At 32.4% G+C, this 26,903-nt stretch overlaps 1 protein-coding gene and 1 non-coding gene across 2 annotated transcripts in view; both read right to left on the bottom strand.

The window, feature by feature from the left end:
- Adamts19 (ADAM metallopeptidase with thrombospondin type 1 motif 19) overlaps positions 1-26,903 on the bottom strand; it is a 265,915-nt gene that overhangs the window by 174,438 nt on the left and 64,574 nt on the right. Inside the window, exon 7 of the mRNA XM_046460436.2 lies at positions 8,021-8,064. Coding sequence (XP_046316392.1) covers positions 8,021-8,064 — 44 coding nt within the window. The remainder of the gene's footprint in view (positions 1-8,020; positions 8,065-26,903) is intronic.
- Trnaa-ugc (transfer RNA alanine (anticodon UGC)) lies at positions 12,142-12,214 on the bottom strand. The gene has a single exon. It is a non-coding gene; the product is annotated as a tRNA-Ala (tRNA).

Genomic DNA, 26,903 nt, shown 5'->3' with positions numbered 1-26,903 from the left:
CCCGGACTTCCAAAACCCTTTGCAGTGTGACCTCTAAGACCACTTCAAGAGATATATGCAATGTCAAAACAATGTAAACATCTGTATTGATGAAGCAAAAGCAATGGTAGGTAAAATTGCTTGACCCCAATAAAGGCAATGGTACCGAATTTTAATGTCACTTATTTTTCACTGCCACTCACTCCTAGTAGGAAAAAAATACCAGTTCCACTTTAAAAATATCATAGGTAACACAGCAAAATTGTTAATTTGATAAAACCTGAACACCTGAGTTCATTCATTTCTAATATTTTGTGACAAGAAGGAAGTATAGATAAACCATTTCTGCTGCTCACTAAATTATGATATTGCCTCACTGAAAAGTCCTGTGAGGTTCTAAACAAACTGGTCTTCGCTAAGCACCATTTTTACATGAAAGGATATGTCTGATAAACACAAATTGATATTCAGACTTTGATATTTGGCTGACAGATACCCCAAAATGAACAAAGTAATCCTGTCACTCTATAGAAACCACATGATGGTATTATTGTGGCCAAACATAAAATCTGAACTTTCAAATAAAAATGAAAATATTTAAAAATGTTTATCTTCCTTGATGAGCTTGACAGCTTCTAACACTTAAAGACTTTCAGATATCAAAGTTGATATCAATAAACATGACATCTGTAGCTATCTCCATTTCTAGTACACTTAATGTCAATGTTAAGATTCTCCTAAGTCCCTAAGCTAGTACTTCTCAACTGACCAATGATTGATGTTAAAAAAAAATCCATTTAAAACATAACAATAGATATTAATTTAATAGAGTATGAAAGTTTACTTATATGCTTTTGGAATTCACATTCCACAAAGCTTGAAGGCACTACCACTTGGGTTTTAGTGAACTTTCAAAGAATTTCCATGATAATCTGAAAATACATCTCTTTTAGTAACTACTTATGTAAGTCACATCAAATTTTCCTTCTACTGGTCAACCAAAATAACATAACATAAAACAACACCTTATATGCACATATGCAACACGGGATTCCAGCTCTCTCCTACACAGCAGATATAAGAAAATTTGCAAAAATCTAGAAAAAAAAATTATATTATTAATTTTATCATGAATGGTATACCCAATTTTTAAAGACCTTTATTTTGTTTATTTATTTTTATGTGGTACTGAGAATCCCAGGGCCCCGCACATGCTAGGCAAGCGCTCTACCGCAGAGTCACAACCTGAGTCCCAATAGTATATCAATTTTTTGTCTATGTGTTTGTGTGGTCCTGGGGATTAAACCCAGGGCTTTGTGCATGCAAGGCAAACACTCTACCAACTGAGCTATATCCCCAGCCCACTACACCTATTTTTCATTAAAAAAATGTGAAAGCTATCATTTATGCTAACATTTGATGTTTATTTTAAATTAAATTAATAAAATATTTTTTAGAATTTCTCTATTTTTTTAAGAGTTAGGATAACATTTTTTTTAGTTTTATTGATTTTATATTTTTTAAATACATGACAGTGGAATGCATTACAATTCTTATTACACATATATACCACAATTTTTCATATCTCTGTTTGTAAATAAAGTATGTTGACACCCAATTCGAGTCTTTATACATGTACTTTGGATAATGATAAATTCATTTTAATTTATAACATGGAAATAATTGATAAATATAATCTATGTAAAAAGGCTTTCTGAGATATTGTTTAATTCTCAATACACACATATATAAACATACAAACATATTTATTCAAACATAGTACACAGTGTGGCTTCTTGATTGATTGATTTATTGATTAATTAATTAATTATCAACTACTGATAATTAATTTACTCCTGATTGATAACTATTAATGTCCTACAACATGTCTATATTGAAAATAATATTTTATTGGGTTATATGTCTACAAATACTATATATATTTAATTGCAAGATTCAATTATTTGACATATGTCTTAATATCAATATCTTAGAATTAAAATTTATTACATTTAAAAAAATTTGATAGTATATAAAATATTCATCTCTTAAAAATCAATGACAATTGAAGGAACCTTAAAATCCATGAAATATAGCAAATATTCCTAGACAGAAGATTGTTTTTTCTTTCTTCACTTTTATAATGGCTTTTGCTATGCAGCAATTTTAAATATTCATATAGTTACATTCAAACAATTTCTTTACATTTTTCTTTAAACAATCTGTCTCTACCTCAAAAACAGAAAATCATTTTTCTATATTTTCTTTTACTTTTAGAAATTTAAGAAATATGGCATTGATTTCAACCTTTGTCCATATGAATAATCATCTTAACATCATCTATTGAATATTGCCTAACCCAATGAATTGCAAAATAATTACAAAGTAATTACAAAGTAATTTCTAAATACATGCAACTTCATTTTCTTATTTACTCATATCTGAAACAACTGATTCTCCTTCCATATTTTATCTTCACTCTAGCTTTAGCAATTTTTAGGTTATATTATTCCATATAACATTTAGAATCAGACAAATAAATTTCCTTTAAAGCTCTTTTTTTAAAAAAAATAATATTTTTTAGGTGTAAGATGGACCCAATAATTTAATTTTTTTTGTTTATATTTTTTAATATGGTGCTAAGGATTGAACCCAGTGCCTCACATGTACTAGGCAAGGGCTCTACCACTGAGCCATATCCCCAGCCCCAAAGCAATATTTCTAATGCTATACTATTGGAAAAAATATATATTTATGGATTTTTGTGTAAGTAACTTTCACTGGTTAATGAAGTTCCTACTTTTTCCTATTTTGCAGCAGTTTTTATCATAAGTGTGCTATAAATTTTATGAGACATTTTCTTTGTCTAAACAAGATGATCATATGGTTTTTATCTTTATTTGGAATTTGTAGTTACATTTTAAGCCTTTTAATGTTGAACTACCCTTGCATTTCTGGAATAAATCTGGAATTAAATAACCCTACTTGGTTATTTAATATGTGCACACACACATATAATGAGATAATATTTGCTAATATTTGGTTTTGATTATTTTTCCATTTCTTTCCCAAGTAAGATTGGTTTATCACTTTTATTTTTTTTTCTTTCATGATCCTCTCAGGATTTGTCTAGAAATTTTTATGTTTTTAATACCTCTGTTTCTAGTCTGTAAAATGGTTTGTATATTATGGAATGATAAAATTTTAGAATTTTGGTAGAAATCATCTGTAAAATAATCACAGCTCAGTGTTTTCTTGGGAGTATTTTGATACATTTATCCAATTTCTTTAATTCTTAAGAGATGATAGGGCCTTTTAAAGTAAGGTTTAGTTTCTCAACAAAATTGATTAATTATGATTAATCATGTTTGTTAGCACAGCCTGAGTTTACTATTCTTTACATATATTTATATATCATAGCACTAACTTATGTTTTTTTTTAAAATCTAATCTCTATCTTTTTACTGCTTCTCAAAAGTAATTATAGTGCCAAAATTATTGTCCTGATGGTCTAAACATTGGAGAGCACCATGCTTCTTGATCCTTTCTCTACAAATGATAGAAAGGATTATGTATTAGAAAGTATATGATATTCTATGACTGCAGTAAAAATAATTACAAATTTGTTCTCTTGCAGTTCTGTGGCACTGGACCCAGACCTTGTGGCCAAATTCAAGGTGCAAGCAGGGCTATCTGTATTTTTCTCTGGAGGCTAGAGGAGACAGAACTTCTTTGCTTTTCCATGTTCATATGTTTTCATGTGTGGCCCCTCCCCTTCCTTCAAAACCAGCTATGAGTTGTCTCCTTATCACATTTCTTTGTGCATTTCATGAGTGATCACATCTCCCTCTGACTCAGAACTCACATATCCCCTTTTCACTTTTTCTTCACAACCCTTGTGGGTTACTCCAGGATATTCTATTTTAAGGTTCATTGAATCACAGTCCTAGTTCCATCCACAATCCTAATTCCTGAGGATGGAACTTCTGAGTGACTATTATTCTGCCTACCATAGATAAGTAAGGGAGCTTCACTCAAAATACTCACCATATTTCATCCAGTATAATATTAAAAATTTAACTGAATTATGACAAAATTAAAATAAGCAATTGATTGTGAAATGAATCCCAATTTCAGAGATGTTAAAAGGTATATGTACTTTAAAAATCAGTTGTTGATTAAAATGCCTAATGGAATTTTTTCTTCCAGGATCTATATACATCTACCTACTGACCTACCAAACTATCTTCCTCACCAAAACTACAGGAAAAACTGTGTGATAAATGGCATTGTAAAAATGATTTTTGTTTTATACCTTCTAAGTAACTTTTCAAATAAAAGCTCACATAAATAACTACAATTTATCGATGGAAGCATCTATATATAACACCCCATGATGTCAGTGAAGCCCAATTCATTTAAAATGTATATTCCTTTTGACTTAACAAAAGAAAAATAGTTTTGAAATTATAATAAGATATAAAATGTATTTCTGAGTGTATATATTTCCTATTTCCAATTTTATTCTATAACTTTATTCAAATATTTTTCTTGTAGTCATAATTATATTTATATTTGTTTCTACCACATGAATGCACCATGACATAAAAGAAAGATCATTCTCATTATAGTCAGAAGAGCTTGGGTAGAGGCCCAGCATTACCATTTTCTAACAGTGATGCTTGCAAATTTCTTACCTTTCCTCAGGAACCAGGAGATGTGCTAGAAACTGCTGCACATTGAATGCCAATTAACAATGAACCACTTTGCAAGTGTTATTATGAAGTAGATAATAAAACCTCCATTTAAGAGGTGTGGAGCCCAAGCTATTAGAGTGTTAGATAAGTGCCACTTTCACATGAGTAATAAACAGAAGTATAATATGTCAAAATATATTCTACTAAAAAGAATAAATTTTTTAAAAACAAAAATGAGAAAATAAATAAATCTAGATGTCTGACTTAAAATCTATGATCTATTTGTTTTATCTCACAGCTTTCTTTTTTTGTAAAATAGTAATGATAATAGAACTAGAAAGCTCAGAGTTTGAGGTAATTAAATAAAATGTCTGGGAATGTATTATTGGAATTCTAATTTTGCAATACAAAGTTTACTATTGCTCTTAAAATACAGGTATTATTCTCCATTCATAACTCAAGTTAATAATATAAATTCAAAGCCTTTAACTGCTATCCTTCCCTTCTTGCTCTATATACAGCAAGAGTAGGGAAAAATGTCAAAGTTATCATTCAACCCCATATTATTCAAATCATAAAGTATTTTTTGTTATAGTATCCAAAGGGAAATAGGATGAATTCCTATGTTACAAATAAAAGATGAAAGAAGGGGCATGCTGAGTTCAGAAAGCATCTGATAAAAACACAACACTCTGTATTATATAGGGAGACTTTAAAATGTGTATAAAAATTTTATGGATTTTCATCCAAAATGTATTTTGCTATGTTTTATTAGAAATTACAGCATCTAAGATGGTTAATAAGCTATATGTATTTATTTAATATTATTTTGCACAGTGCCACTAATATGAGTTATTTAAAGTAGTCAAACTTTTAGAAACAGTATGCTTATCAAAAACTGAAAAAAAAAAGATAAATCCATTAGGAATTACCATAAAACATCTCTTGGTAATACAACTTTGCTAACAGATCTCCATAAAATTGTAATCATTTTTTAAAATTTCTCATTGACATACAATAATTGTACACATTTACAAGGTACAATGTAATAATTTGATGCATAGACTGTTATGACACACGACTAAAGCAGTCAGGGTCACTCCAGGAATAACACAGAAACAGAAAGTACCTTTTTCTTGGGGTTCAATGACTGCTCTTCTGCCCCAGCTCCCACAAGGGAGGCAAAAGAGGCAGGCAAAAGAGAGAGCGCAGCCTGAATCCTTATTTATTGTGGGGAAGACACTTGAGAAAGTTCCACCCAAATGAGTAAAGGGATTTGGTTTCAGGGGGTTGTAATCCAGGCCCAGGCTGTAATTCCTTGCTAAGTGAAGATGAGGTCTACCTGGTTTCACGCTGCCAGCAGAAGCCAGTTCCACACCTCCATCACTCAAGGCTAAGGGTACGTGCTCAGCTCCTATGTGCACAGCTCCTGTGTTCATGGTGGCCCCCGACAATATACAATGTGTAATGATCCAATTTTTTTAATTTTTAAATTAAGTCAAAGAGAATTTTTTATTAGCACTTTTTATTAATGTTAATATAATTGCTGCATATACTTCTTTTCTTGTGAATAAATAGGTAAGCATCGGGGAATATTTTGGCCTTTATCTATAAGTCACAAATAAAAGACCTCAACTGGATTAAATAATAAGAATATATATTGGCTCACATACCAAGAAATCTAAACATTAGACTGGACTTCAGGGGTGGATAATGTAATGTTTCAGCTAGGTTAGCCAGGAGAAGGATCTGTCCACCTCCCCCTTCTGCAGTGTAGGTAGTCAGATTCATCCCAACACTGGTTTCTATTGTGGTTACAGTAATCATGGTGGCATTTCTCCAATTATTATACATACTTACAGTGGGGACATTTAGGAAGCAATTCTAACCACTAAAATGTTCCTTTTATCAGCTCAACGAGCCCATCAGAACAGAGGTCACATGTTCCATCCAGGACAGTCCTATATGGTGGCTGGCTTAGGTGGGCTCCTGAAATGAACCCTGGATAGGCCTGGGCTAATCATAAAGATATTGCCTGACATGGTTATTTCTCTCATTTGGTCAAGCAAAGCAAGACCTCGATCTGCCCGTTTTAAAGAGAGAGTCTGTAGGAAGGGGAAGATAGCACATCACGTCAGTGCAAGAAAAGGTACCTATTTTGAGAAAAGCTTTATTGATGATCAAATGTTTCCATGGTTAGGGTGATTAAAACTACATCAAGTTTTGATTTCTGGAGATTCAGGAAAGAATAGAAGAAAACTGCAGAAAGCAGGTTAGTGAGGTCACACTGGGAGTTTCATCCGTAAATCAGTTCAGCTTCTCCCTAACTGTGTAGCTCTTTATGTTCTTGGTCCCTTAGGCACCAAATATTCCCATCATCATCATCATCATATTTCCAAATCACCTCATAACCATCTACTTTATATTATTTTAATTATTTTGAACATTTTATCTAAGATTTTAAACATAGAAGGAGGTTAATGAGAACTAAAGTTAAAGGAAATAGTTTGAATTATTTTTAAAATACACATAACTATTTATTTAATTTCATTCATTTTATTTATTATTCATTTTGCAATGAACAAATGACACCACAAAGATGGTTAATTTAAAATATCATGCTTCAGAAATGAAGCCCACTTGATATGCCCCAGATTATGACACAAATACATTTTACCAATTATACCTTTTTACATAAAGCTATATGACTTAAAATAGAAAAAAAAAACAATATTTGGGTATTTTGGGACAGGTAAATTGATTTTTATATAGATGCATTTATTTTAAAATATAAACATATATATGTCCATTCTCTCAAAATTAGAAAAACTGTGAGTCATAGATTCTACTGGTTGAATGGTTATGTTTTACGGATTTTAGATATCCAATTTAAGAGATGGAAAATTTGCTGCTATATGCACTAAGAATCCTTACAAGTCAGGCAAATTAGATGGTCTTTCTTCTGATACACTCTGCAAGTAACTTCAACCACATAAAACAGAAAAATAAATCAATATATTTTGTCCTGAGTTACCAGTAACAATAGAATTTTATCAAATGTATGTGTTTATCTTTGGAAAGTCAACAAAAAAGAATTGATGATAGTCTTAACATATCATTTAAAAACTGTCTCCATATATAGCTAATACATGACTTGAACATATTTCATTAATAACAGAAGTATCAACCAATGATTAAATATGTTGGTGGAATATATATTTCTCTAACATTCTAAAATATTTCTTTAAAACTTCCACACTAAATATTTTACTATATTTAAAGCATCCATATATTCAAAGTCTCCAGAATTCCCCCCAAATGTGAAAATGTTAACACACACTTACCGACAGTGTCACAGGGTTCATCTTTATGTACACAGAAATCTTTCCTAGAAAGAAGAGTAGAAAATCAAAGTAAAGATAAATTTATTTGCACAGTCAGTAGATATCACGTGACTCATTTTAATAGTTATGATTAATTAAACACATCTTTTATCCCCTAAGTATTTAATAAATAAAATTCAGAATAAGATTTAACTAATCATTAATTCTAAAAAAATGGAAGATTAAGATTTCATGGTACATTTATATCTGATGTTGAGACATTATTGTCTCTTGTTTTAAGTTTTTGCAAGATTGCATGTTCTATTTTAAAACAAATAGTATCTAGTGTTTGGATATGGCTTTCCACTTGTATAACTATTAAAAAATCTCTACTTCACATAACAAAAAGATTTTTCAGATTGGAATTTTAAATGTAAGGTATAAAATTTAGAACAGCATAACATTTTTATATCATAAGATTAGAAATAATTTTAATGGCCAATAATCTTCCAATAAGGACCTGAGGGAATTAGTATTTACACAAGTGGAATCTATCTATGAATAACATTCTACAATTTTACTATATCTTGAAGAGCATTCCTTAGGAATACTTCACTCTTATTACCAGTTACTTAGGATTTCACAGACCATAATTTAGTAGAACTTAATCATTAAGCAGTTTACAGCATGCTGTACAAAAATCAAAACATTTTATGTGCCTCTTACTCTTAGGCAATCACTTCACCTTCTTGTGCCTCAGTCACCTCATCTAAAACTTAGAAGTAATAAAAATTTATCACATAGTTTGATTATGTAGGTCAAAAGATTTAACATATAAAACATGTAAACATGTTAATTGTGTAAGTTGAGTGAATTATATCATATAAGCCATTAAAATAATGCCAGGCATAGAGTAAACAGTCAAGTTAGCTATTTACATTTTTCTGTGTATTTGTTTCCATTGCTGCTATCCTTTTACCATAACATAAGCAATTTCCTATTGTTGAGCATTTAGGTTCTGTTAAACATTGACTATTATAAACAATATTACAACGTTCCTATGTATGTGTGTGAAGGAGAAAATAAAAACTATCTTTAAAAAGAAAATTCCTCTTTCATTGGATCTGAATGCCATTCCTAAATGAGAAAAATGACTTCAAAATATTAGCATGATACTTCCGCTAACTCTCCAAGGATATCTATATTAATAACTAAAATGGCAAGTTTTCAGTTACAACTGTTTGGCTGATCAGAAACATTTATGATTTGGTAACTACATATAATTTTGCAAATTTCCTTGCTTGATTGAACGTATGTTGTATATTTGCAGCAGTTCCATCCATGCTCACTAGATTCAGCTATTTACTGTTCTGATAGGCAATTCATTAATATAATAAACAAATTAGAATTGATCAATACATCTGTTGCTGAGGAAGTACTGCTGAAAATCCAGAGTGGTTATAAATTCTTTTGACTTTTCCTTCTTGTAACTTACTAATTTTGCTTTGTTTATTTCAAAGCTAAGTTATTGAGTACTTAAACTGTTTTGTATTGTTTTAAATTACTGTTTGAATTACTGTGTAAAATTCATATTTATCCCTTATATTTTCTTTGCTAAAGATTATTATGTCTGATATTGATAGATATTAAGATATTAGTAATACATGGTTATTTGCTTAGCCAATCTTCTTTTTCACTTTTAAATTTCATTTTGAGTCTACAGCAAACAGCATATGGTTAAAAATTTAATCTATTAATATAATATTCTTAAAAGTAAATTTAATCTTTTCTTCTTCTTTTTCTTCTTCTTTTTTCTTCTTCTTCTTCTTCTTATTATTATTATTATATTTGGATTTGTCTATAATCTTAATTGTGATCTCTATTTGCCAAGCTATATTTCTTTGTTCCTTTTCTATTTAGTTTTATTTCCCTCTCTTTTATCTAAAAGTGCTTTAAAGCAATATTAAATTGTGTTTCATGTATGGCTACATTTACATTTTAAAAAAGAATCCATTAGTTTCCTGTTTCTGCTGCAAAAATTATTATTTGGTAGAAGTAATGCATATTTATTATCTTACAGTCCAGCGGTAACATCTGAAATGATTTTTGCTGGGCTAAAATCAATGTGTTGGCAGTGTAGTGTACCCCCAAGAAGCTCCAGGAGAGAGTCACTTACCTTGCATTTTTCAACTTCTGGAGGTGGCCAAATTTCATTTAATTTTTAATTGGTGCATTATAATTATACTTGATAATGTGATTCATGTGACATATTCATACATGCACAATGCATAATTTGTCCCATTCCATTCCCTATAATCCCCTTCCTTTTCCTCCTCCCTCCCTTCATCTCCTTCTCTAGTCTAATGGTTTTTAACTCCTATTTTCACAAGGTCTTTTTTCTTTACTTTTTTTCCCTCTGGCTTCCACATATAAGAGAAAGCAATCCTTAATTTGAGTTGCTTATTTTGCTCTCCAGTACCATCCATTTTCCTTTAAATGACATAACTTCATTCTTGTTTATGGCTAAATAAATCTTCATTGTGTCCATATACACACTCTATTTATCCATTCATGTGTTGACAGAGACCTATGTTGGTTCTGAAACCCTGCTGCCAGACTTCTTGACCTGTGGTCCCTTTTCAAGCCAACTTCCCTCCAATCCCTGCTCCCATCATCACATCTCTCTCTGCCTCTCTCCCCAATACCCTGGGATTGTATTGGGTCAACACTAATAATTCTGGTCCTTAACATAAACTTACCTACAAATTTTTTCTGTTATATAATATTTTTTTTTAAGATTTTGGAGATTAGAGCATGGACATTTGGGGGAGAACATTATTCTGCCTACCGCATTATGAAGTCAAACAACAACAAGTGCTGGCGAGGATGTGGCAAAAAGGGTACTCTTGTACATTGCTGGTGGGACTGCAAACTGGTGCAGCCAATTTGGAAAGCAGTATGGAGATTTCTGGGAAAGCTGGGAATGGAACCACCATTTGACCCAGCTATTGCCCTTCTCGGACTATTCCTTGAAGACCTTAAAAGAGCGTACTACAGAGATACTGCCACATCGATGTTCATAGCAGCACAATTCACAATTGCTAGACTGTGGAACCAACCCAGATGCCCTTCAATAGATGAATGGATAAAAAAAAATGTGGCATTTATACACCATGGAGCATTACGCAGCACTAAAAAATGACAAAATCATGGAATTTGCAGGGAAATGGATGGCACTAGAGCAGATTATGCTTAGTGAAGCTAGCCAATCCCTAAAAAACAAATACCAAAAGTCTTCTTTGATATAATGAGAGCAACTAAGAACAGAGCATGGAGGAAGAGCAGGAAGAAAAGATTAACATTAAACAGAGACATGAGGTGGGAGGCAAAGGGAGAGAAAAGGGAAATTGCATGGTAATGGAGGGAGACCCTCATTGTTATACAAAATTACATATAAGAGGTTGTGAGGGGAATGGGAAAATAAACGAGGAGAGAAATGAATTACAGTAGATGGGGTAGAGAGAGAAGATGGGAGGGGAGGGGAGGGGGGATAGTTGAGGATAGGAAAGGTAGCAGAATACAACAGTTACTAATAGGGCATTATGTAAAAATGTGGATGTGTAACCGATGTCATTCTGCAATCTGTATTTGGGGTAAAATTGGGAGTTCATAACCAACTTGTATCTAATGCATGAAATATGATATGTCAAGAGCTTTGTAATGTTTTGAACAACTAATAAAAAAAAAAAAACTTTAAGTGTTGAAAGCTAAAAATTATCTCCTATAGTCACCTTCTAAAAAAACCACAAGGACATATTGTGCTTTTAATTTTTTTATTGTTAATTTTTTTTGTGGGGGGTGCGAGGATTGATACTAGGGTGCTTAACAACTGACCCACATCCCCAGCCCCATTTTGTATTTTATTTAGAGACAGGATCTCACTGAGTTCCCTAGGGCCTCGCCAAGTTGCTGAGGCTGGTTTTGAACACATGACTCTACCATCCCAGCCTCTGTAGCCACTGGGATTATGGGTGTGAGTCACTGCACCCAGCCATATTGTGTTTTTAATCAAATCTCTTCCTCAATCTTTCATATTTTTAAATCTGATACTGGAGTCCTGCCTTGATTTTTTTTTTTTTTTTTGGTGGTGCTGGGGATTGAACCCAGGCCCTTGTGCATGCAAGGCAAGCACTCTACCAACTGAGCTACATTTCCAGACCCTATCTTGATTTTTTAAGATCTCAAATTAGAAGTTTCTAAACCATCAGTGCTTATTTGGCAATTTTCTTATGTATTTAGAAAGCGTTTTCTCAGTTATAACTTGTATATTTACATTATTTTTTTTAAAGAGGGAGAATTTTTTTTAATATTTATTTTTTAGTTTTCGGTGGACACAACATCTGTATTTTATTTTTATGTGATGCTGAGGATCGAACCAAGCGCCCCACGCATGCCAGGCAAGCGCACTACCGCTTGAGCCACATCCCCAGCCCAATGGCACATTATTTTTAAGTGCATGCTTTCATGAAGACTGTGAATAGTAAACTTCTCAGTTTTGTGTCCTTCATTTTTATTATTTTTCATTTATTCCTAGCATAGCAGGAGGTGACTTTATTATCAGTACACCAAAGATATTACTTCTTTTTTTCTAGCACTCCTAAAAATGGATTAGAAGTCTGCCATCACATTTTTTTCTCTTCTTTCCTACATTTGGTCTCCAGTTTTAATGTTTATTTTTATCTTTGTAGTTCTTCAGTTCCACCTAGAAGTATCTGAATGCTGATACTGTTTTTATTTCTCTTCTTTGATATTTGGTTTATTTTTCAATCTGAAAAACTGAAAACACAAAAACTGTTATCTCTGACATTCTCTCTACTCTTTTATCCTAGAACTCCTTTAGGAATATGTCCTTTGTGCTCTTTCTGACATCTATAAACTCTCAGTCACTGTCTGCATTCAGATTGTTTCACCAATCTGTGGAGAATCCCAAAAATCTACTATCCTTTCTACAGGTGCTTTCTTCAGCTACATCTTTAACTTGGAATTTGAAATTTAAAGTGTAAATATCATATTTATTTTCTGGAAATTTTATTATTTTTCATCTACATTTGCTGACTACATTTGCTGCCATGGCTCTTTTTGACTTATGTGTGCACATGAAAGGATGTTTCACGTATTTTTTCTATAGCTTATAGATGTCTAAAATGAGAACATTTTCTGACTGTCTTGTCAGGCAGATAACCATGTAATTAAAAAAAATGAACTCGATCTTGACCTGTCCTATAGATATTAAACATAGTAAAACAAAAGACTGGCATATTGTTAATCTTAGAGTTTAATATACAGAATCAAGTCATATAGACCTTATTTTATTGTACTATTTTATATCATGCAATAACTTTTGACCAAATTCTTTAAAATTCTACCTGCCTCAATAAAATGTTCACATTTACCTAAATTAACATTTAATATTTTTGCAAAGATCTTCCAACAGGTAGGAATCATGTCAGTTATAAGTTATTATAAAAATTAGTAATTGCTACAATATTGCTATTGTTTTTCTTCCAAAATGTTACAGACAAAAAGAAGTATGTGGACAGTCATGGGTATAAATAGACTAGAAAATTAAGTATTTTAGTAATTTAATAAAAAATTAACTGTTAAAATTGTTCATTTCTCTGGCAAATGCTTGACAGATGATTCTGTGAAAGAGAGAGTGAACTCTTGAATTTAAGAATAATAGGGAGAAGGGTCAGGTTGGCATACAGAAGCTAAAACACAACCTGAAGCAATATCTTTGTAAAACAAGACTCCAAGGGACTTAATATAAACTCCATTCATTTAAGTCACACCCAGTACTTAACAAGACCTTTATCATTCTGCAGCTGTATATAAAATATTAAATCAAGTATGATAGCTTATCCAATGAATTGCTTCATGAGGATCACTAGGAGATTTATTGTTTCTGCAGGTTTCTTAGCAGAGAATACTTCTCCCTTATTTCATTAGGACTCTACTAAGGTAGGGACCCGGGCCCTCTTGTGCATTACCCCTTCCCCTTGCCTTGATCTGCTTTGGCGGTCATGCCTTTTCCCTCCTTTACCTACCTTTCTAAGGTATTCCAGAGGTGCCTTTGCTCTATAGAGGCCTACAACCCACTGCACAGGCCTCTTATCTAATGGCCAAGGGAGTGAGCCACTCCCAAGATGCAGAGAACACAGTAGTACACGGGAGAATGTGTTGTCCACTAATTCTTGTGTGCTTCCAGAAAACAGGAGTAGCAGTGTAAGGTGTCCTAGAGTGTATCATGTAAACATTTTTTTTTCAAAATTTTTATTCTGGCAAATTGATATACTAGATAACCCATCCTGGATAAATGAAACTTGGCTGTTAATACTTGATACTTTAATGTCCGTTTCATTTTTGTGTATTGAATAGATAATCCTAATATGACCGCATATGTCTTACTGGTCTACTGTACTGACTGAATGCATGTGACAAGGTGTATTTGTTTTTGTTAATTACAGAAAGGAAATAGTAATAAAAAAAAGGAAATGTTGAGTACCTAAATAATCAGATTGTCTGTCTACAGTGGGAGTTTTAGTACCTATGCCTTTTGTTGTTTAAAAAAAGTTCTTTCTGAAAACACATTCCAAAATTTGAAGGAACACTCCAAATAAAGAGAGAAGATACAATGATATTTTATCCTATAACTGTAACCACTGTAACTACCATTCCCTAACCTTCTTCTAAGATAAACTAGAAGTCAACATATCCTTCTATATACAAGATACAAAATGGACAACTTTAAAAGTCTAAGCAAAACAACACTGCTCTCAATCATAACAGTTATTCCCATGGTTAATAAGAGTTTTCAAAAATCTGAGTGGTTCCATGTCACTAACTGAGACAAACCACAACCCCATCCCTACCTCCTAGCATTTGTACACTAGGAAGCCACCTTCTATTACCTCATATTTTCTGGTCAGAATATTCCAGTCATTAACTTCTCATCACAGATTTTTTCCCTAAGCCAAAACCTATTATTTTAGAGGACATAAAATGGATGTTCTAATAAGGGAATGTGAATGGCCCGCAGTTTTCTAATCTCAGTGGATGAGATTCCTACAGTTTCCCTCTTCATATCTTCCCTTGGACTTGATTCTTCAGTTTTTCCTTTGACTCTGAGAATTACACAGATTCTTTCCCACCTACCAATATATGGAAGGAAAAAAAAAAAACCCTTCTTATGGCACTAAAATTAGGCAATGTAGATCCCTATCTACATTGGCTTAAACTAAATCCAAATGATATTGAAAAATATATTTCCCTGTTGGCATAATATACCAGAGTCTGAACATAATTATAGAGGAAGAGGAAAGGAAAAGGTTTTCTGGCATATTTGTGATTAGTAAATCACAAAATTTTTTTAGTATGTTTGCAAAAACTCAAAATTTTCAGAGATACCATGCCTAGAAGCACAGGTTGAGCACTATACAATCTAGGGGAACATGTGCATATGCAACAATGTAAATGGTTCCTTCTACTATGCCCAGTGCATAACTGCTTCCCTTGGATGTGATGAAATTCGCCAAGTTTCTTATATGCCAAGTAATGGATAGAGGGAAAGACACAAATTTAGATAAAATGGGCTTCATCTCTGAAGGGACAGGACAGTATGACACATGTGATAAATTCCTTAGGGTCAGTGAGGAAAAAAAAAAGCCTAGGAATTATCTTAAATAGTGGAGAGTTCAATTTCTCTATCGTTGCCAGCAAACAAATGGAGAAAGAAACACCCCAAGAGATGATATTGAATAAGATGGTAATGCAGCAAATCAAAGAATCACATAAAATCAAATGTTCACCTTAAGGCCAAGAATCACTGAGTGTAAAGTATATTCAGATGTAGGGGAAAAGAGATTTTATGTGTTTCTTCTAAACATATAATACATCATATCATGATGTATGAGGCTGCAACATGACTATTTGATTTACATAATGAGAACCAAGGGATTTCATCTGTAACTGAACAGCATGATAAAACTATGGCAAAGGCACTGCTTAATGTCAAGGGCTTGAAGATCCTCACACAGCCAATTCCTATTCGCTTTGCAAACAAATGAATAAAGCACATTATTAAAAAACAAACAAAAACAACAACAACAAAACCATGTTCTTTTATCCTAAAGCTGGAAACATCTCTCACTAAAATTGAAAAATAAATTGCCAACAGCATTAATAAACTTCAAATAAAACTATAATTCTTAGTCTAGGATTCTTAATTATCAGTTTCCTTCTAGGACCAAAAGAATTTATTCCTAACTTAATGTTCAGGGATTGGTTTTGTGGGGTGGGGGATAGAGATTTGTTTGCTCCCAGACCTATATTCAGGTATTCTCATTTGGGGCTCCCGTACACAGAGTCTGCAGACAGAGAGTTTCATTATGTGAGTTTATGGAAATGATACCTTTAGACTTCGCCAAATGAGAAGGCCAATAAATTCTGTGTAAGTTATGATTTATATTGGAAAAAAAGAAATGTAGTCTTAATTTCCAAGAATGAAGATGCATCTGAGAATGAGTCTCACTGTGGAGTTTTATAGTGCCCTAGGATATACCTATAAATGAGTCATTCAAAAATTATTCTGTGATTTGTATTAAATCAAGATTATTTCTGCCATTTCCATATTTTATTAAATTTTCTATCTTACTTGCCAGTGGCATTCATTTGAAACCAACTTTTAGAAGTGTTTTGCATAAACCAAAAGCATTTCAATAAATACGAAAGGCAAAAAACATCACAAATAAAATTGAATTTTAAATTAAAGAGAATTTTCATGAGACAGAGGCTTATGCCTTCTCTATGATTTCAGAGGGAAATGTGAAAATTATGCTAAGAAATCATAGAGTTGACAGTTGGGAAAATGTGTTTTATGTTTTTTTGTTACTATGATCCCACAGCACTAAGTCAGCTTTAAACTATTTACTTTATAGTATCACACAGAAGAATTTGACAAATATATTACCTCAGATAGGTTTGAATTTATAAGAACATTATGCATTTTAGCTGAGACCAAAATTAATCCCTGAGCTAAACATCTTTCCCAGTGATGTGTTCATATAGCACAAAAAATTAATAATTATCTAAGAGGAACTTTCACTAGAAACTGAACCTGGTTATGAGTTTAGCCTGACAAATACAGATAAGAACATGAGATCCATGGAGATAATATTTTTCTGATTTTATTTTTTACAACATACTTATAAAGTTATATATCTAACCACCATTACATTTATTTGGGGGTTGGAGGGAGCACCAGGGATTAAACTCAGAGGCACTCAACCAAAGAGCCACATTCCCAGCCCCATTTTGTATTTTATATAGAGACAGGGGCTCACTGAGTTGCTTAGTGCCTTGCTTTGCTGAGATTGGCTTTGAACTGGTGAACCTCCTGCCTCAGCCTCCTCCTACATGTGTCATTGCACGGGACCACCATTACATTTATACTAACTAATAAAAGATCTCTCCCCCCTTTTCAATTACACAAAACATTCATTTAGACTTTCCTGACCAAATAACATTAAGTCACTGAGAAATATAATTCCCTTTAGTGAGCTGATTTTCACTGCTATGGCCCTGGAAGCAGAGATATGGAGAAAGAGTGATCCTCCATGGTGAGTAAAGAACAGTTTGTCAGTGTCTATAAACATTTTATATATGTATTCCTCTTGATAGAGCAAATACTTTGTTAACTAAATAAATATATAGTTTCTCTGAACCTCCTTCCAAATGATACAGACCCATATGAATGTATGGGTTTCCTGTTGCTGCTATAACAAATGACAACAAACTTAATGGCTCAAAGCAAAACAAATTTATTCTCTTATAGTTCTAGAGGGAAGCCGAATATAGATCTTTCTGAGCTAAAATCAAGGTTTCATCAGGGTTGCAATTCTTCTAGAGTGTCTAGAATATAATCTACTCTCTTTTCCTGGTTCCAAACACTATCTGCCTTCATTGGCTTATGAGTCCTTTATCCATATTAAAGCCAGCTGTGTGTCATCCTCCGGTCCCTCTCTGACTCTAAAATTCTTCCTCCTTCTTCCACAATTTAGGACTCTTATTATTACATTGTACTCTCTCAGATTATACTGAATAATCTCCTCAACTCAAGATCCTTAATTTAATCACATATGCAAAATCCATTTTGTCATGAAAGGTGACATATTCATGGTTTTAAAGATTAGGACATGGATACATTCAAGGACATTTTTCTGACTTACACAATGAATGACACAAAAAGACTCTGAAGACCTAATTTAAATTGAAAAAAAATACAGAAAGAAAACTTTGCATAATATAAAACAATGTTCTTTACATACAAACTGTTAGCATAGGATACCTTAGGGTAAGAGAATGAGAGTGGGAGTTGGCTAAATGGTAATTTACTATAAATATTAAAGTGTTTATCTCTTGCCATGAGAATATGCTTATATTATAAGAATATGTTTAAAACTCATTTTTAAACTTCAACTATGAGAATATGTATTACTTTGAAAAAAGAAACAGAATTATACTACAACATTTCATAGAGACTATTTAGCACAAGCAAATGTTTGATTTTTAAGGGAAATGAGGAATATAAACTGTACATAAAATGAAGACTTCAACTCCAATTATGATGTTTGTTTCATAACTGCACTGATAAACAACCAGTTGTTTTTACATTATTTTTGTTTCTTGTACATGTGAAACACATCACATTGCTCTTTTTTTCTTCTTCTTGTCTTTTTTTAAGAATACCTCTGTACAGCTAGGGAAGGCTAGCAACAAAGGAGGTAATGATGAAGAGTAGTTAGTTAAGAATGTTGGTATTTTAAGCTTTCTCATATAAAAAAATAAGCTTACAATTTTAAGATGAGTCTTAAAGGGTTTTTTCTTCTTAATTTCTAGAGCATTAAAGAGAAAAATATAAATAAAAAATGAAATAAACATCATAGTATTGGCAGGGAGAAAAAAATATTTCCTATAAATATTAATTACTTGAAATATGTGCTTTTTAGGCAAAAAAACAAGAAATATACTAAAAAATGTTAACCATATTTCTTCCTAGGTTGTGAGGTAATAGGCTAATTTTTATCTTTATTCTTGTATTTGTCAAATTTCCATAATAAGTATATCGAATTTGTAGTAAGAAAAATATAATTTAGTTCTCAAATTATGATTATTCTCTTACACAGTCCAGGAAGACATATTTCCCAAATCTACTACTATAAAAAAGTGAGACAGATTCCATTCATCAATCTAGAAATAAATATATAGAATCCATATATGTTTCATACATTCTAAAATTTCTAAATTCTCTATATTAGAATGGTGGTCAATCAAGTTAGAAATTCAACTTAAGCATGTGATACTTTATGGGCTCATAATTAGTCATAGATATTGCTAATGGCACTATCAATTTTTTAAGCAATATATTTAACACTATAAAATATATATTTATGAAATGTTTTCTACAAAATAAATGTGACATACAATATTTAAATTAACAATGCAAAAGTAAGGTCTATGTGTTCACTGAAAATTGTAGTAATGTTCATTAAAGTAACTACTTTGTCATTTTTCTAGAAGCAAATCATAAATAACTTTTTTGATATTGAAGCAAAGTGTAAAATTTGTTAACATGATTAAGAAAAAAGCTCAAAGCCATAAACAAAGTAAATTTTAATGTAAGCTGGATTCCTAATTAGAATAACCCCAAAATAAACTGATTAAAAATGGACTGTACATTCAATCACATGATCTTTCTAAATCTATCTTGTCACTCTGAAATTTCGTTAAGGAGACCTCATCCATTAAAAAAAAAAGAAAAGAAAAGAAATCATTTTTTTTGATAGATTTTAACAATTTTATTAATAAAATAATTTAAATAAAAAAGAATATAGAGGGGTTGGTAGAGTGGTAGAGTGCTTGCCTTGCAATGCATGTACAAGGCCCTGGGTTCAATCACCAGCACCAAGAAAAAAAAAAAAAAGAATGTAGAGATCTGTGAAAATAAAATAAAGGAATTAAGTTTTAGTTACTCATTAAATATTCTGAAATTAATTTAGGTTTTATTTTGCTGATAATCCTGCAGAACAAAAAAAAAACTAGTATGGCCATTATTTTAAAAAACTATAAACTTGTTTTTCCTTTTGAAAATTATTTGATCTCACTGAGTGTGGTGGCTCATGCCTGCATTCCCAGTGGCTCAGGAAGCTAAGGCAGGAGGATCGCTAGTTCAAAGCCAGCCTCAGCAACAGCAAGGTGCTAAGTAACTCAGTGAGACTCTGTCTCTAAATAAAATACAAAATAGGGCTGGGGATATGGCTCAGAAATTGAGTCCCCCTTGAGTTCAATCCCTAGTACAACCCTCCTCCCCCCAAATTAAGTATTTAATCTAATATTGTATTTTACATAATCAGATATGAAAATTATATCATATTTTTATCAGTATAAAGTTAAATAGAGACTATTAAGTGAAACAGTATCCAATGCAATACACATAAAGCAAACTCAATGAATTCTCAGAAAAAAAGGACTTTTCTGCGCAGTACAGAGAATGTGTTGAAAGCTCTCCAGGGGGAAAAGCGACTCTTATCCTTTAAAATGCAGTTATTTCCTGTGGTTCTTTTCTTCCTCCAGGAAATACACAATAGAAACTGTTTACTGAAAAGCTGATAAAATGAATGATTTCTCCAGAAAATAAAGAGTAGGATAATTACATTCTTTGAAAAAAATAAATCCCTGGAGGTCATCAATCACTGAAACTGGCTGTGAATTCCATTAGTTAGTGTAATATATTGAAATCATTCTTTACTCCACACATAGGCATGGGATTAAAGGAAAACCAGTATAGAAATACAGAGTAAAATCAGAAAGTCTTCACACATGTCCATGATGTATTTTCTTGTGCATCCTGCCTTTGTCGATCCTGTTCCCTGTTCTTCAATGTATCAAAAATAATCCTAGCTATTGAAATTGAGCGCTTACTATGGGTCAAGCACAGCGTTAGTTTTTTTTTTAAGCCCATCATATCTAGTGAGTTTGACATCCTGTAGAAGAGATATTATACCCATTTCTCAGAGGATAAACTAAAGATCAGTGAGGCCGAACAACTTGTCTAGGTGACACAACTTATAATAAGACTAACTAGGATTAAAGACGTTGCTTTTCTACCTCATGGGTCTTGCTACTTTCCATTCACATTTTAATCTTCCTTTGAATTTGAAATACTTGCTAATTCAAATTTCTGCCTTTTATTTTGCTGTCCCTTTGTGTAGGAAGTTATCATGGCCACTCATTTATTTTCTCATTACCTTTCTATCCATCAATTTACTTAATGCTGAAAAAATAAAACCAAGTAATAGCTAAATTAATCTGAAAAAAGAATAATTATCTGCCATTTTTTAAACATAAGTTTATTTGGTAATTTAAAAAACTTAACTGTTTGTTCTTTCATTCTTTATCATGTAGCAAATATCATACCTAATAAACTAATAGAATTGGGGAAGTAAGTCAGTCCAATATGAATTATTTAGTCAAAATTCAATTTGCGGCTCAGTGGTAGAGTGCTTGCCTAGCACTTGTGAGGCACTGGGTTTGATTCCCAGCACCATATAGAAAAAGTAAATAAACAAAATAAAGATATTGTGTCCGTATACAAATAAAAAATTTTTTTTAAGATTTTAAAATATTTAAAAATCCAATAGCTTTGCAGTAGCTTTCATATACAAAGTACACTTACATTCTTTATAGCAAATAAAACTTTTCAAGTTTCAATACTTCATTGAATTCATCAGTAAGTCTACAGTGAAAATCCCAGGGCAAATAAGGCTGAGTCTACAGAAATACAAAGTGTAAATTATTAAATAAATTTTCACTGGATGTAAAGAGCTAACAGAAGAAAAAGGAACTATTATTCATTTCACAATTTTGAAATGTCACAAGTTTCACAAATTATTTTCTCATTTAAATTAATCTTAACCTGTTTGTAAATTATGACTGGTAATGTTTAATATGTTAAAAGTTAATTTCATAAGTGCTCTAAATCATTAGTTTATTTTCAAAAATGAATGTTGATTCTCAAATGCATCTAAGACAATATAGAATAGGAAAATAATTTTATAAATAAGAAAAGTGAATTCTAGTCCAGGGCTGACAAAATTATCAATTAAAAGCATTTATAACATAATGAAATAATATGAAGATTAAACAAAAGATATTCATGATATTATGCCTGCCTCATTAATAAAAAATTATACAGAATCTTTTTTTGTTTGGTACCAAGGATTGAACTCAAGTGACCACTGAGCCACATCCCCAGCCCTATTTTGTATTTTTTTTTTTTTTTAATTTAGAGACTGGGTGTCACTGAGTTGCTTAGTGCCTTGCTTTTTGCTGAGGCTGGTTTTGAATTCACAATCCTCCTGTCTTTGCCTCCTGAGCCGCTGGGATTACAGGCGTGTGCCACCGCACCTGGCCAGAATCTTATTCAATTATTTACTTTTGGAAAAAAAAATAATGAATGTTCACTGCATGCTAGGTGTTACAACTTACATTCATTATCTTGTACCACTATCCTTATTTTATTGATAATAAGAGACTCAGGATAATTAATGAACTGAAGATCACTAGCTAGTATTTGCAAAAACATAGATCATTTCTATTCAATCATCCCATTTTATTAATTTTTGCTATTTCATATCTCTGTCACAATCAAAGCTACATGAATATCTTTCACGATGGACGAGGGCGATGACCTTCTAAATGGTCAAAGACATCAACCAAGTTCTGTCGTTAGACTATTCTCCAAACTACAACCAGAATTGCCATATTTTGACACAAATCCAATATTGTTAATGTCTTGCTTAAACATACAGAGATGCTTCTCATTGCTCTTAAATGAGGAAAAAAAACTCTTTATTGTGGCATTTACAATCTGCATAATCTGGACCTTGTTCTACTCTGGATTCAAATCATATTGCCACAGTTTTCTGCTCCATCAGTGCAGGTCTTCCTTCTCTCCAATTTCAATTCACTAGTGTACTTTCTTTTAATCAACTCTATTGTGGTAAAATTTACATAAAATGCACAAATTCTGATAAATTTTGAGGAATGTATAAGTGCATGTGTTCAAAGCAAGATATACAGCATCTCCATCACTGCAGAAGTTTCCCTCGGGCATGCCTGTTTGCAATTTTACCCTGTACTTAGAGAAAGCAACATCTGAAACCACAGATTAATTCTGCCTGTTCTACAACTTTATATAAATAGAATCATCCTTCTGATCTCTGTTTTTAATTTAACTTTTTCACTCAACATAATGTTTTAACACTTATTCATGCTGTGTGTTTATCAACAGTTTGATGAAGATGGTTCAACTGTATGAATATATGACAACATATCCACTCACTGGTAAATAGACACTTAAGTTACCTAGAACTACCAAAAATTCTCAGTTACAAGTTTCTCTAGGAATAAATGTTTTTGTTTTTCTTTGATAACTATCCAGAATCTGATCTGAGTTATATAGCCAACAAATGCCTAACTTTTAAAGAAAATACTGTTATTACACATGCTTGAACCTTTTTATCATCCCTCTAGTTTAGGAGTGTTCTATATCTATCCTCATCATCATTGGGTGTTTTCAATTTTAAAAACTGAAGTCATTTGAATGAATGAAAATTTAATTTTCATTTCACGGATTATTAGTGATGCTGAGCATATCTTTATATATTTATTGGAGATTCATATTTCTTTTTATTTTTCTGAACTCTATGAGTTTTATATGTTTATACGTATGTTTTTACGTATACATGTGCACATATATGCTCTGGATACAAGTTCCTGTTTATATATATATATATATATATATATATATATATATATATATATATATATACACACACACACATACACACACACACATATAGCATATATATGGCAATTATCACATTTTTTGGTTTTCATTTTCAAATGTAGTCTTTCAAATATGAGAATGCTTTAATTTTGATATTAACATGTCTATTTGTGCTTTTTTGCATCCTAAGAAAGCATTGCCTTCTGTTAATGAAGATTTCAGTTTCTTATTTTACTTAAAGTTTTATAGTTGTAGCTTTTACCTTTAAGCTTATGATTCTATATTAAAATTATGTTCAATAGGGTTGACACTCATGTTTTGTCATGCAGAGGTTCAGATATTTGAATATCATTTGAGGAATAGACTATCTTCATAGTGTTGAATTATATTGCTGGCTTTATTGAAAATCAGTTAAACACGTGTGCATTAGTCTACTTCCAGATGGCTTTTTCTGTTTCATTGATACATATGATTAATTTTCAAAACTCTACTTTCTTGATTAACAAAACTTTATGGTAAATTTTGAAATCAGATGGTGAAAGTCCACCGAATTTGTTCTTCAATACTGCTTTGGTTCCTCTAGTTCATTTGAATCTCCAAATAAAAGTACTGGAATAAGCTTTTCAATTTCTACCAAAAAGGCCTGCAGACCATTGGGCATGGTAGCACATGCCTGCAATTCTCCTACTCCAAAGGCTGGAGCAGAAGGATCACAAGTTCAAGGTTAGCATGAATAATAGTGATACCCTGTTTGAAAGTAAAATGAAAAAGGCTAGGGATATAATTAAGTAGTAGAGCATATGCCTGGCAGAAACATGGCTCTGGGTTTAATCCCCAGTACTGCAAATAATAAAGGCCTGAAGAAAGTTTCATTGGTATGTTTCAGTCAGATTTTCATCACTGTGACCAAAGACCTGACATGAACAACTAGAGGAGGAAAAATTTATTTTGGCTCACAGTTCCAGAGATGTCAGTCCATAGAAATCCAACTTCACAGCTCTAGGCCCAAGGTGAGGCAGAAGGTCATAGCAGAAGGGATGGTAGGGGAAGCAGTCGGGGCATAGCAACCAGGAAGCAGAGAGGGACCCTAGGGGAGATGTGCCCTTCCAGATAACGCTCCCAGTGACCCACCTCCTCTAGCCACACTCCAGCTGCCTACAGTTACCACTCAGTCAGTCCACTCAAACTAGGATGGACTCATTAGCTTACAATTCTCAAAATCTAATCATTTTACCTCGGAGTATTTCTGCATTAAGTGGAGCTTTTAGGGGACATCTCATATTTATAACAGGATAACAGTGAATCTATAAATTTGAATTTACAAATTAATTTGAAGAAAATGAGCATCTTAATAGTATTAAGTCTTCTGAAAATCTTTAGATTTTTAATTTCTCTCAGCATAACTCTATAGTCTCCATTTTAAAGGAATGCATGTATTCTGCTATTGTTGAGTATTATATAACTTCAGAAATTAGGGTAGTTTTGTTTTTTCAACTGCCCATTTTTGGTATATAGAAATACAACTGAATTTTGTAAACTGAATTTATATCCTGTGACCTTAAAAATGCAGTTATAAGTTGGAGCATTTTCTTGCTATATTTTTAGAATTTCTTTGTACTGAGTCATAACAACTGTGGAGAGAATTTTTCTTCCTTATTCCCAGTATTTATACCTCTTCTTTCTATGAGATTTAGTATGACAGTGAATAGACATGGGAATGGTGGATCTTCTGACCTTACTTTCTGTTTTGTTAGAGTCTGTAAACAAGTCAGGATGGCGCCTGGAAAATGTTAGAGTCTATAAACAAGTCTCTATGGCGCCTGGCAAAATGCCAGAGGGAGTGGTTTGTGAAGTAACACCAGGGAGCCATTAAGTGTGGAGATTCCTTATTGGTTGGCCTGATGTATCTAGTTTATGTTAATTAGATAAGTTGTGTGGAATGTATAAATACCTCTCCTGTCCTACAATAAACGGCTCCTACTCCTGCTGTATCAATCTACACAAGTTGTTCATCACCCCCTCCCCCCCCCCGCCCGGTTATTTTGCTGCAGCCAGACTGCGGCACTGTTTCAAGAAGAAAGCATTCAATTTTTACCATTAGGTGTGACATTAGCTGTATAATACTTTTTTTAAAGATATCCTTTCAGAGATAGTATCTTATTGGTAGATCTTATTGGTAGCATTTCATTGACAGGTTTTTTTTTTCTCTTCCTTTTAGTACATTAGAAATATTGTTTTATTGTCTTTGAACTGTTTTTCTATTTTTTTTCTTTTCCCTATTTTTATTGTTGTACACAATGGTGGGATTTATTGTTGCATATTCATGCATATACATAACATAACAATATAATTTGGATCTACTGTTTTTCTGATGTGAAGTCAGTCATCAACCTTAACATTGTTCCCCCTATGTAATATATTTCTTTTCTCTGATGATACCTAAATAGAGCAATTATTGTCTGATGTGTCAATTATGTGCTTTTTTTTTTTTTGGCTTGTTTTATTAATTGGAGGACTTTTTTGGTACTGGTGGTTGAACCCAGGGCCAGCCCTTTTATTGTCACTATCATGTTTGTGTGTGTGGTGTGTGTGTGTGTGTGTGTGTGTGTGTGTGTTTTGAGGCAGGTCTTCACTAAATTGCTAAGGCTGGCTTTGAATTTGTGATCCTCCTGTCCCAGCCTTCTGAGCCTCTGGGATTACATACATGCGCCACCACACCCAACAAATGTGAATACTTTTCTACCACTATGCCTTAAGATATTTTTTCTTACCCATTCTCACTCTTCTGAGACTTTAATTACAGCAACATTATTCTGCTAAATTCAACATATAAGCTATCTCAGGATTGGTTTATCTTTACTATTTTCCCTGCTTCACATTTTTGTATTTCTTGGGTGATTTTTATTATGTTCTAGACATTGTGGATGGTATGTTACAGATGCTCAGAACTCTGCTGTCTTTCTTTGAAGAGTTCTGACTCTTGTTTTATTAGGCAAT

This window comes from Marmota monax, unplaced genomic scaffold (assembly GCF_021218885.2).
Source record: "Marmota monax isolate L192 unplaced genomic scaffold, Marmota_monax_Labrador192_F-V1.1 WCK01_AAM20220418_F8-fsc00006, whole genome shotgun sequence".
In the NCBI taxonomy this organism is placed as follows: Eukaryota; Metazoa; Chordata; class Mammalia; order Rodentia; family Sciuridae; genus Marmota; species Marmota monax.
The sequence above is the reverse complement of the archived record's forward strand: the minus strand, read 5'-3'. Positions and strand labels throughout refer to the sequence as shown.